Raw genomic sequence first — 13,580 nt, forward strand, 5'->3', positions numbered from 1 at the left:
CCTGAAACTCAACTGGACTTGCCACATAAACACAGTGGCTACAAGAACAAGTCAGAGGTATGTATACTGAGGTGAATAACTCATCTCCTGACTGTCCTGTCCACCGTTTACAAGGCACAAGTCAGGAGTGTAATGGAATACTCCCCACTTGCCTGGATGGGTACAGCTGTAACTACAATCTAGAAGTTTGACCCCATCCAGGACAAAGCATCCCTCTTGATTGGTACATATCTACAAGCATCCATACCCTCCACCACCCTCCCTAAAGCCATTGTGGATCTACCTGTAGCACGTGGACTGCAGCACTTCAGGAAGGCAGCTCCCTACCACCTTCTCAAGGGCAACGAGGGATGCCAATAAGTGCTGGCCAGCCAGTGATGCACATGTCTTGTGAGTCAATTTTTGAGAAAACCCTGCAAGGGGTAAACACAAGTACAGATGGTAATGTTAGCGCGTGACTGCCAGCATTCCCAGTAATCTTTATTTCTTCTGCATGACCTCTGAGATGCATGCGTACCAGCAACTTCTGGAACCAGAAATCATTACTGCTAACGGTTTTGACACAGTGATTGTCCACGCAACTTTGAGGGGACATTGGTTATGTACCATCTAATGAAGGAGTTGGTGAGAGTGAAAAAAATGAGCCTCTGTAAGTGGAAAAGTCGGGTCTGTTTCCATGCTGTATGACTCTGAGTAGCCGCCAAAAATCAAAAAGCAGCCCTCAATTAAGTCTCAAAAAGTCTCAAACAAAAATGGTTTTGAACCTCGGTGGAGAGTAAGTCAGGCGTTTGACCTGAATCTTCCTGATATTGTGAGGCAGTTTTGATTAAAATTAAAAATTCAGATTTGGGATTCAATCAGTTCCAAAACCCTTTATAGCACTAAAGCCGGGGGAAATTTAATAGGTCTTGCTTAATATAGACATAAATGTGAGAATTTAAGCAGCCTTTATAGTACTATATATGCCTGTGATCTAGGTCTACGCATTAATATTTTGCATTCTTGTATTATCACTAAGTGATAATGGTTCAACATCTTGGTTTTGGTACAAGGTTAGCTGCAGGTACCCAGTGGTACTTCCAAGAATGCTTGTGTCATTTGAAGATTTGATTCTAATCATTTTGTAAAATCTTTGAATTAAAAACCCAGGTTGTTGGTGCAGCTTACTAGAATAATGTGCCTTAGAACCCAATAAGACATATTACAGGTATTAATGTTTTAAAAGCTGTGCAATTTTGTATTTATAACATTTGCCATGACCTGTTAAAAGAAATTTCCTGTTGTTGTTTGCCACAACAAAAGGATCTGTAGAATAGAAGCAGTGGGAAAATGGCTCATTTGTCCATGGTATTTGTTTTGTTGATTAAAAGTTGTATTGTTCACCAGTACACAAAGGTTTCTCTGCACGAACTGATTAAGAAAGACCATTGGAGCATGATCTGTAAAGGTTAATACTTAGTATATTTTATTACAAGAGTATTACAAGAGTATGACAGCGTAGTGGTCATGTTACTGGACTACTAACCCAGGTACATGGTTTAATGATCTGGAACTATGAGTTCAAATCTTACTAAGGCAACTGGAAAATTTAAATTCAATTAATTACATAAACCTGGAATCAAAAAAACTAACTTCAGTATTGGTACTTGTGAAACTACTCAAATGTCATAAAAAATGTATCTAGTTCACTCCTATCCTTTTGGGAAGATAAATGGTTGTCCTTGCCCCAGCTGATATGTTTGTAATTTCAGATGTCCAGCAATGTGGTGGACTCTTAACTGTTCTCTGAAATAACTTAGCAAGCACTCGGTTCTGCAAATAGTGAAGGATAATAAATGCCACTGATGCCTGCATCCTGTCAATGAACTTTTTAAGAAATTTAATTATGTTTCAAAGCTACCTTTTTTGTATTTTGAGCACTAAGGATATAAGTGTGAAGAATGGCTTTCTTTCCCTGGAGATTTGTAGTCTATGAAGCATGCATTTGTAACCGAGCAATAAGTCCCTCAAGGAGAAGGATTATCCAAGTTCCGTTCTTGAACTGCTAACGTTTAATGGTATTTTCTCACAGACAAACACAGTCATGTTCCCCAACACCAATCAGGAGACAACCCACATGGAGCAGATCATCTTTGGTATGCTTACTATCACCAGTACTATATGTGGCATTGGATAGCAATGATTAATTAAACAGGGTCTTATTTAACCTTCTAATTTATATCTTATTTTGTAAAATGTTTCCTGTAATCACAATCCTGTAGATAATTCTCATGTTTTAAGCATCAGAAGTTTAGATGTTGTTTTCTTTTACTTTTTCTCTAAACATAAACACTTAGAAAATATTAGATTTTTATTTCCTTTTGCTACATTAAAAGATTGTCTCACAAATTGTTTTATATTTCAGTTAGTTTGTCTCCTGATCCCCTTTGGATTTAATTTACTGGAAAATATTCTAAGAAAGATTCCACCCATGATTCTTGTGTTAATTAGAAGTAAAAGACAGATAAAATTGATGTAACAAGATGATGAATATTTTTATTATGTTTTGTTAAGATAAGATTTATTTGCTAAATATGCCAGAAGGGATGGTATCAAAATGGCATGAACTTGTTTGGGACAACTTTTGTTAACTGCCCAGTTAATTGAATGGAAAATCAGGATCAGCGGAAATGGCTGTTTTTACCCTTCTTCACTCAGGGGTACTGCAGTCACCTATCCTGCCATCTCTGCTGAGATCAATTGATTTGGCACACATAAAGGCCTGTTTTACTGGCCTAAAACCAACACCAAAGAGTCAGGTATGGTGGTGGGGACTAGCAGATACCCATTTCACAGTGGAAGCGTGCCACCCATCCTAACAGTATTGGAGTCCATGGCTTATGCCTGGAACAGATTTTGAGCCCTTTGAATTCAAATGATGAAGCGAGTGCAGGGAGGCTTAAAGCTACTCGGTGTTTAACCACGGAATGTGCTGTACAATCTGTGGTCAGTATTCTCAGTGCCTGGCAACTAAACCAAGCCTGTCTGTGGAAAGCGCTTTATTTTACAATCAACTCCTGTATCCGTATTAAGTTAAGGATCCTGTGCTTGCGTCGTTTCAATAGAAATCCTTCCACCTCTTCCTTCTGTCCTACAATCTGTCCTGCTTCGGAAATCTGGGCCAGCCACTTGTAGTGTTTTCTGAAACTCGATCGTGATTGATACAAATTTCCCATGAACTTGCCACTAGCTTCAATAAGCATGAGTATTAGGTGTTGCACTGGGATTGCTAATTTGGGAGCTCTTGATTTGTTTAACTCAATGAATTACTTGCCTTTCCCAAATGAATCATCAGAGCAAGACTTTTAACAAAATTAATTCTTGTATCTCCCCATCCTTGGCTCACGATTCTCTAGAAATTATTTGCATAAGTAAATTCCAGTTTCAAAATTTGTGTTGATTTATGTATTACCAGAAATTTCTACCAATGGTGTAAGACTGGATAATATTTAAAATCACATCTTTGGATTTTAAGCAGCTGTTCTTATCATAATCAGAGAACAAATGTGTGATTCAATTTTCAGTCAAGTACTTTTGTTAATTCATGATCCTCACCAGCTTGGTAGTTTATATTAAAAGTGTTATAGTTCAGCACCTGTCCAAATTTCTCCTCAGGACATGGTGAATCTGATAAGATTCACTTATTGTCCACTCACCAATTGATCTGAGCTAGTGAAGGCCAAAGTCATTTGTGGCTGCATTACTTGTATTAATGGCACTTCTGTGGGATTTTTACCAGAGTTATGTCAATGGAATAAAAGAAATGGAAAGGAAATTCACCCTCTAGCAATTAAAACAGTATGTTTGCTTACAGTGAAGGTTCCAAGAATATGTAATCTTCCAGGAAATAACATTCTAATTTTTCTCAATTTCTGATTCGCTTTATGTCCTGTTTCAGCAGTTGTTTTATGTTTCCAATAGATGAAGAACCCCATCCAGCTCACAATTTATTGAACCATAACAAACCTGTCAACTTAATTTCAAACATTAATGTCATTAGGGCTAAGGGAAGAGAGAGATCACCTCTGATATAATGACAATATAATGGATTTAATTTTCAAAAGTGTTTAATGTTAAATACTGTCAATTTTCATATTTGCTCCTGAAAGACATTACAGTATGAAATTAATAGCTGTACTAATGTGCTTATGTGCTAATAGTCCTACTTCTCATTTTCATATAATTTTTATTGCTTGATTTTAGCCAAGGCAACAACCATTTATTATGTCACCAATGCACGTTCAATATGGAGAGCATTATACTGAAACAAACACCTCGCAAGGTACTTCTCTTATTTTGTTTCCAAATGTCTAGTATATCTTGGCTTATTTCTAGTGGTGGCATTACTGTTGGAACAGTGCTGGAAGCCAATGTTATGGCCCAAATGAAGCTTATTATAACGGTTCTAAAGAAGGGTCACCGGACCCGAAACTCTGCTGTCTTTCCAGAGATAATGCCAGACCTTCTGAGTTTTTGCAACAGTCTCAATTTTGTTTCTGATTTCCAGCATTCACAGTCCTTTGGGTTTGTTGAAGCTCTGCAATTGAATGGCTATCAAAATAACTCAATGATGTTCATCATTTTTGTTCAATCTTAATTATGCAACAATTTTGGAAGGTGGGTGGAGAAAAGGTGGAAAAGAAAAGAACATGTGACTAGATTAAATTGGATTACTAGGAAAGACTGGTCTCTTGTTCATTACATCAGTTGTTGCTGGTGCAAAGCTTATTTGAATTAAGTATGTGTTTAGCTTTATTCTGTTCTGTTTTATGTGTTCTAAATGTATATTGTTAGTTATACATTGAGCATACGCATTTGCATCAATTATCATGAGACGATGCCTTATTCATACCATTGGCATATGAATAATTCTTCCTGTAAGTCAGCTGCAGTGGAAGTAAGCATGTTTTATTACACACAAACATGGGAATTAGGATCTGGAATAGGCCACTCAGCTCTTTAAGCCCTCCCCATCACTCAGTAAGAACATTATTTGATTTTGACCTCAACCCTGCAATCCTTCCTACCCCGGTAACCTTTTACCTCTTTGCTTATCATGAATCTATCTGCCTCTGTCTTAGAATATTCAAACATTCTGCCTCCACCACCATTTGATGAAGAGAGTTCCAAAGACACTGGCCACTTTGAGAGAAACAATTTTCCTTATCTCTGTCTTAAATGGACAACTCTTAACTTTTAACCAGTGATTCTCCCACAAGGGGAACGGTCCTCTCCACATCAATCCAATGTTTCAATCAAGTCACTTCTCATTCTTCCAAAGTCTAATGGATATGAGCCAAGCCTGTCCAGCCTTCCTTCATAAGAGGACTTAATGCCTCCAGGTATTAGTCTAGTAAACTTTCTTGAAATGCCTTCTACTCATTTACATTTTAGCTTAAGTAGAGAGACCAGTACTGTACACAGTACTCCAGATGTGCTCTCATTTATACCCTGTACAGCCAAAGCATATCCTCCCTATTTGTGTACTAACTTCCCCCCCACAATAAATGTTGTGGCACAGATTGAGTATATAAAGCTAGTGATTTTATTGTAGACTGAGATATCATCTCTGTGACCTTTGAATTAGTAAAGCTTTAAATTGCTGCCTTTTAATCATAATTTTTAATTGTCTACGCTTTATTTTAGATAGCATTTACCATGGCAATGAGGAAAGATTCTACTGCAGATCTCAGTCTAGTTTGGACAGATGTCCAATGGAATATAATTACATGAATGGAACTGTGCCAAATGGCAGTGTGTATAGTGCTTCTAGCATGAACTCATTGAATCATTCACAAAACTTCATCCAGGCATCGCCAGTGTCCTCTAACCTCAGCATTCCTGGAAGTGACATCATGCGTGCAGATTACATCCCCAGCCACAGGCACAGTGCTATCATTGTGCCCTCATATAGGCCTACGCCTGACTATGAGACTGTAATGAGGCAAATGAAACGAGGCGTCATTCATATGGATTGTCAAAGTCAGTCATTGAGAAACCTTAATATTGGAAATACTCATGCATACAATCAGCCGGAACCTATGGTTTACAGTCAACCAGAGATCAGGGAGCGATCACAATATCCCTCTCGATATGGGTCAAAGCACAGTTACAACAAACCTGTAGCCGCTTCTGCTCAACAAAATGCCAGCCATCCAACATCTACCCGACCAGCAAATAGTGCAATCTCACACACAGTAAGCACACCAGAGCTTGCCAATATGCAGTTACAAGGTACTCAGAATTACAGTACTACCCACATGTTGAGAAACCATTTTTGTAGACCACCCCCTCCGTATCCACGTCCTCGGCCTGCCACCAGTACGCCAGACCTTGCCAGTCACCGCCATAAGTACGTTAGTGGCAGTAGCCCTGATTTAGTCAGTCGACGAGTCCAGCTCTTTGTGAAAACATTTCAAGAAGACAGTTCACCTGTCGTGCACCAGTCCTTGCAGGAAGTCAGTGAACCCCTCACAACAGCCAAACATCATGCAGCTGTTAACAAACGTCACAGCCTAGAGGTAATTAGCAGCATGGTACGAGGTATGGAGGCCATGGCATTGAAAACTTTAAGTGCTTCAGTCCCTCAGCGTAGGAACACCATGCGTGACCAACGGTGTCAAGATGACCAAGTCCAAGAGGCTCAACAGCAACCTTCGTTTCATCACAAGAAGACCTTGTCAGATGCCACAATGCTAATTCACAGCAGTGAAAGTGAAGATGAAGAAGAGACCCCTGACTATGATGTCCAAATACCAACATTTAATGACAATATGGACTATCGAGCCCAGCTGCAGGCAGCATTGGCAAAAATACCAAACAAACCCCCTCCTGAATACCCAGGAAACAAAAAAAGTATAAGCAATGGAGCCTTAAGACAGGAACAAGCTAAAATTTCAGAGTTTATTATCAGGACCAAACTGCCAGGTCCTGAACTGGATACATTCTTACGTAATGAACAGATGACACTTAATGGGTCATCGCTCGGGCCGTCCATTTCTGAGCCTGATCTCACCAGTGTGAAAGAGCGTGTCAAAAAGGAGCCAGTCAAAGAAAGACCTGTATCAGAACTGTTTTCTACTGAAGATAGCATTGTGGAAAGGGAAATCATGTTGAGGGTAATTCTTTTTACTTTTAATATCACTGATGTATATTTATGCAATCAGAAAAAAAGCTGGTTTAGAATTTAGTTTTGATTAATTATATCAATTACATTTCAATCACAAAGGATTAGAGATACCATGACTCATATCCATATTGTATAGCTAAAGATTATAAAATATCTTTTGTTGCATGAAGAGATATTTAATTATTTCTATTAACAGAGAATTCAGTGTGTTGTGTTTCTGCAGAAAAAAATGAACAATCATATTATGATTCCCTTAAAGTTGGTGATACAGAACATAGAACAGTACAACACAGTACAGGCCCTTCGGCCTACCATGTTGTGCCGACCTATTATACTAAGATCAAACTACCCTGCATACCCTACATTTTACTATCCTCCATGTGCCTATCCAAGAGTCGCTTAAAAGTCTCTAAAGTATCTGACTCTACTACCACTGCCGGCAGCGCATTCCACACACCCACCACTCTCTGTGTAAAGAACCTAGCTCTGACATCTCCCCTATACCTTCCTCCAATCACCTTCAAATTATGCCCCCTCGTAATAGTCATTTCCGCCCTGGGAAAAAGTCTCTGGCTATCCACTCTATCTATGCCTCTCATCATCTTGTAAACCTCTATCAAGTCACCTCTCATCCTTCTTCAGTCCAATGAAAAAAGCCCTAGCTCTCTCAACCTTTTTCTCATAAGACTTGCTCTCCAGTCCAGGCAGCATCCTGGTAAATCTCCTCTCCACCATCTCTAAAGCTTCCACATCCTTCCTATAATGAGGCAACCAGAACTGAACGCAATATTCCAAGTGTGATCTAATGAGGGTTTTATAGAGCTGCAGCATAACCTTGCGGCTCTTAAACTCAATTCCCCTGCCAATGAAAGCCAACACACCATGCGCCTTCTTTACAACCCCATCAACTTGGGTGGCAACTTTGAGGGATCTATGGACGTGGACCCCAAGATCCCTCTGTTCCTCCACACTGCCGAGAATCCTGCCATTAACCCTGTATTCTGCATTCAAATTCGACCTTCCAAAATGAATCACTTCACACTTTTCTGGGTTAAATTCCATCTGCCACTTCTTTTCCCAGCTCTGCATCCTGTCAATGTTCCACTGCAACCTACAACAGCCCTCCACGCCGTCCACAACTCTACCAACCTTCGTGTCATCGGCAAACTCACTAACCCACCCTTCCACTTCCACATCCAAGTCATTTATGAGGATCACAAAGAGCAGAGGTCCCAGAACAGATCCCTGCGAAACACCACTGGTCACCGAGCTCCAGGCTGAATATTTTCCATCTACTACCATCCTCTGTCTTCTATTGGACAACCAGTTTTGTATCCAGACAGCCAAAATTCCCAGAATCCCATGCCTCCTTACTTTCTGAATGAGCCTACCATGGGGAACCTTATCAAACGCCTTGCTAAAATCCATATACACCACATCATCTGCTCTGCCTTCATCAATGTGTTTTGTCACATCCTCAAAGAATACAATAAGGCTTGTGAGACATGACCTGCCCCTCACAAAGCCAAGCTGACTATTTCTAATCAAACTGTGCTTTTCCAAATAATCATAAATACTATCTCTCAGAATCCTCTCCAATAATTTGCTCACCACAGAAGTAAGACTGGCTGGACTGTAATTCCCAGGATTATCCCTATTCCCTTTCTTGAACAAAGGAATGACATTTGCCACCCTCCAATCTTCTGGTACTACTCCAGTGGACAGTGAGGACGCAAAGATCATTGCCAAAGGGGCACTCATCTCTTCCCTCACTTCCTGTAGAAACCTTGGGTATATCCTATCTGACCCAGGAGACTTATGTATCCTCATGTTTTTCAAAATTTCAAAATTCCTCCTTCCTAACATCAACCTGTTCAAGCATATCTGCCCGTTTCACGCTGTCCTCAGCAACATCAAGGTCCTTCTCACTGCTGATTACTGAAGCAAAGTATTCATTAAGGACCTCCCCTACCTCCTCTGACTCCACGCACAAGTTCCCTCCACTATGCCTGATCGGCCCTACCCTCACTCTGGCCATCCTGTTTTTCCTCACATAAACATAGAATGCCTTGGGGTTTTCCTTGATCCTACCCGCTAAGGATTTTTCATACCCCCTTCTAGCTCTCCTAAGTCCATTCTTCAGTTCCTTCCTGGCTACCTTGTAGACCTCTAGAGCCCTGTCCGATCATTGCTTCCTCATCCTTAAGTAAGCTTCCTTCTTCCTCTTGACTAGGTGTTCCACATGTCTTGTCATCCAAGGTTCCTTCACCTTACCATCCTTTCCTTGCCTCAGTGGGACAAACCTATCCAGTACCTGTAGCAACTGCTCCCTAAACAACCTCCACATTTCTGTCATGCATTTCCCTGAGAACATCTGATCCCAATTTATGCTCTGCAGTTTTTGCCTAATAACATTGTAATTCCCCCTCCCCCAATTAAATACTTTCCTACACCGTCTGCTCCTATCCCTCTCCATGACTATAGTAAAGGTCAGGGAGTTGCGATCGCTATCACTGAAATGCTCTCCTGCCGAGAGATCCGACACCTGGCCTGGTTCATTGCCAAGCACCAAATGCAATATGGCCTCCCTTCTAGTCAGCTTGTCCACATATTGGGTCAGAAATCCTTCCTGGACACACCTGACAAAATCTGCTCATCCATATCTTCATTTAAAATATTAAAATCAAATCCACATCTTATACAAGGAAAGTTGTCTTCCTGGGTTTAAAGACAACCTGTTTTGAAAACTCTTTGCCTTATCTCCATTTCTTTAAAATCCAAAGTCATTTAGTTCAATTAATTATTCTAATTCAACTAAATGAAACCACTGTGCGACGCCAAAACCTTTTTCATTCCTATTTCTGGTATATTCATTTGCTGATATGGTGAAAAATGGCACTTAATTTTCTAAAGTTTAACATTTGATAAATAGAACAGAATTTTGTGGATTTTTGCAGTAAAAAGAATGCTATTTGTCGTGGTCACCTGGTTCAATACCTTTGTTAAGCCAATTGTTGAAAGGTAAAAATTTGAATTTTTCCTTTTGAATATCAGTACCAATGACGTTAGCATTTCTTCTCCCCATCCAAAGAATTTAGAAAAGCAGAAACTGGCAGCAGCAGAAGCCCAAAAGATAGGGCCACTGAAGTGGGCGGCACTCAATGGACTCTCAATGGCCAGGGTTCCAGTGCTCGAGGACAGTCAAGATGACTCTTCAAAAGTCCCAATGGACGAAAGGGTGAGCATACTTCAAGCAGTGAAAGAAATTGTACTGTTTAGAGGAATAATCTTCCTGTTTGCAACCTTCTTATGTTGCTCAATTCAACTTGTTTGTAAATTCATAGACTCAGGAGTGAACATGATCCACATATTACTTCAGACAAAAGCAGAAATAGTAACATCAGTAGTTCACATTGATCATATAATGTTCAGAGGAATCATCCTGCTTGTCATTTGCTAAATATGTCATGATTGTCTCTGATTTATAATTGAGATGAGGCGATAGCATACGTTGGAGATAATGCAAATGTCAAGTAAACTTAGGAACTTTTTCACAAGATCATCAGAGATTATGTTAAAATATGATGGAAGTGTTTAAAGCCATGAAAGGATGAGACAAGCTTATATAATCGCAGACCCAGTCATTTAACAGCCTTAGATACAAGACTTAATGAAAGAGATTTACGATATCTCTATAGAGTGAGTCAAGAATGTAAAATTTACTTCCAGGGTTAGTCATGGAGGTAGAATCCAAGTAAACCACTGAAAGTTAAATTGGATAATGGAAAGGATGGTTATGGTAACTGGCATCATAGCTGACATTGGGACTATTTCTTTGAATAGAGAGTAAACTGTAATGTGGATCAGTTATGTAAAATACTTTGCATTGGTGTTATAGTTTTTGTATATGTATTCTTTGTATATCTGTATGTCTCTACATGTAAATATTGCATAAAATGTTAAGCTGTGCAGCAGTTGCAAAACAACAAGTTTTCCCTCCTGTTATAAATTATTTGATCTTTACTCTGCTCCTCCGTTACATAATGTGCTGTTTTAATTAAGATTGATAACCAGGAATGATTAAAAAGTTGTAATCTTTATCTACTTATAGCACAAGCTGATTCATAGTACTGGATTTGAATATCTGAAACCCATTCATGTTGTTATTTTTATTGACGTTATCCCTCTGGCTCTTACTAGTTTTTTTTCACCAAGGCTTGTGTCCCCTGGCTGACCTATTGATGCAACCATGTAGAGCTCATTTGATAAGTCCCATTTGTCAGTAAAATGTCTTAAGAATATTTTTTCTTTCTTTAATGGGATCAGGCTGTCACTGCCAAAGACAGTATGTTTTGTCCATCCCTAACTGCCTTTGAATGGAGTGCTTGCTATGCATTTCAGAGAGCGGTTAAGAGTGAACTACTTGCTATGGGTTTTGAGACGTACGTAGGCCAGACCAGGTAAAGATCACCGATAACCTTAAGGACATTAGTGAACCACTTGGGTTTTGGAACAATCAATGTTAGTCACAGACAATGAAGGCAATATTTTGGAATACACAGAATAGATTCAATCCAACAATAAAGAAATATTCCTTGCGGAGGATCCAATATCTATGGTTCACTAAAAATGTTAAAGGTTATGTTGAATTTTAAGGAAAAAAGACATAATTGCACAAAGAAGGGTGGCAGGTCAGAAGACTGGGCAGGATGCAAAACACAGAAAGGAATGACTGAAAGATTAAACAGGAGGGAAATCCAAATGATTGGCTGTTGGTTTACACTATACAAATGCAAGTAACATCTCGGAAATAGCTGTCAATCAAGAACTGGAAGGGAAGGAGGAACTCAAGAAAATTACAATCATCAAGGAAATACTACTTATCAGGTTATTGGAACTACAGGCCAACAAGTCCCCAGGTTCGGATGTTTACATTCTAAGGTCTCAATTACTGTGGATAGTGTGATAATGTTGTGTTAGTTTTAATTTTTCAGAATTCATTAGATTTGGAAAAGGTTCCATAATATGGAAAGTAGTTAACATAGCCCCTTTATTCAAAAATGAAGGAACGCAGAAAGCAAGAAATGATAGGCCAGTTTGCATTTTGAGGAAGAAAGTTGCAAAGATTCACAATCTTCTGAGGAAAAAAAATCTCCTCGTCTCAGCCTTCAATAAGTGACCTTAATTTTTAAACAGTGACCCCAATTTTTAAATTTTCCCACAAGAGGAAACATCCTTCCCACAATCCCACATCCACCCTGTTGAGCCCACTCAGTATCTATTATGTTTCAATCAAGTCACCTCGTACTCTTCTAAACTCCAATGAATCCAAGCCTAACCTGACCAGCCTTTCCTCAAAAGATGACTACCTATTCCAGGGATTAGTCTAGAATGCTTTCTCTGAACTGTCTCCAATGTATTTACATACTTCCTTAAATAGGGAGGTGAATACTGTGCACAGTACTCCAGATATTTTTTTCATTCATTTGTGGGACATGGGCATTGCTGGCTGGCCAGCATTTATTGCCCATCCCTATTTTCCCTTGAGAACGTGGTGGTCGGTCCATCTGCAGTGGGTTGACCCATAATGCCATCAGGGAAGGAATTCCAGGATTTTGACCCAGTAACAGTGAAGGAACGGCGATATATTTCCAAGTCAGGATGGTGAGTGGCTTGCCACTCCCCTAGCCAAGCTGTTCCAGTACAGTTACAACACGAGTATCTACCCAACAATGTGGAGAATTGCCCAAATCTGCCCTGCACACAAAAAGCAGGATAAATCCAACCCGGCCAATTACCGCCCCATCAGTCTACTCGCAATCATCAGTAAAATGATAGAAAGCATCATGAAACAGTGCTATCAAGCAGCATCTGCTCAGCAAGTTCTGGAGCCCAAGTCTTCACTACTTCTTGCCAGAATGTTTTCAGGGCCAGTAGCCTTTGCAGTATCCAGTGTCTCCAACTGTTTCTTAATACCACATGGAGTGAATCGAATTGGCTGAAGACTGGTACCTGTAATGCTGGGGACCACTGGAGGAGGCTGAGATGGATCATCCACTTGGCACTTCTGGCTGAAGATTGCCATGAATGCTTCAGCCTTATATTTTGCACTGATGTGCTGGACTCTTCCGTCATTGAGGCTGGGGATATTTGTGGAGCCTCCTCCTCCAGTGAGTTGTTTAATTGTTCACCGCCATTCACGATTGGATGTGGCAGGACTGCAGAGCTTCGATCTGATCCCTTGGTTGTGGGATCGCTTAGCTCTGTCTATCACTTGCTGCTTTCACTTTTTGGCGTGCATGTACTCCTGTTTCATGGCTTCACCAGGTTGATACCTCATCTTCAGGTATGCCTAGTGCTGATCCTGCCATGCCCTCCTGCACTGTCCGTTGAACCAGGGTTGATCCCCTGA

At 40.0% G+C, this 13,580-nt stretch overlaps 1 protein-coding gene across 1 annotated transcript; it reads left to right on the top strand.

The window, feature by feature from the left end:
* The first annotated feature begins 2,038 nt into the window (after nt 1-2,038).
* Nucleotides 2,039-10,628, top strand: LOC109931778 (tyrosine-protein phosphatase non-receptor type 14-like). The gene is made up of 4 exons (XM_048601324.1): nt 2,039-2,135; nt 4,243-4,321; nt 5,686-7,157; nt 10,260-10,628. Exons 1-4 carry the CDS (start codon nt 2,055-2,057, stop codon nt 10,626-10,628), a joined length of 2,001 nt encoding a protein of 666 aa, XP_048457281.1. The 5' UTR covers nt 2,039-2,054.
* The last annotated feature ends 2,952 nt before the right edge of the window (nt 10,629-13,580 follow it).

The sequence above is a fragment of the Rhincodon typus genome, chromosome 9 (assembly GCF_021869965.1).
Source record: "Rhincodon typus isolate 14 chromosome 9, sRhiTyp1.1, whole genome shotgun sequence".
Classification (NCBI taxonomy): domain Eukaryota; kingdom Metazoa; phylum Chordata; class Chondrichthyes; order Orectolobiformes; family Rhincodontidae; genus Rhincodon; species Rhincodon typus.

Bases quoted from the DNA above. Each gene is read 5' to 3' on its own strand.
- LOC109931778 (XM_048601324.1), top strand. From the start codon at position 2,055: ATGGTATTTTCTCACAGACAAACACAGTCATGTTCCCCAACACCAATC. The intron at 2,136-4,242 runs GTATGCTTACTA...GCTTGATTTTAG, and splicing joins CATGGAGCAGATCATCTTTG to CCAAGGCAACAACCATTTAT. The intron at 7,158-10,259 runs GTAATTCTTTTT...CCCCATCCAAAG, and splicing joins AAAGGGAAATCATGTTGAGG to AATTTAGAAAAGCAGAAACT.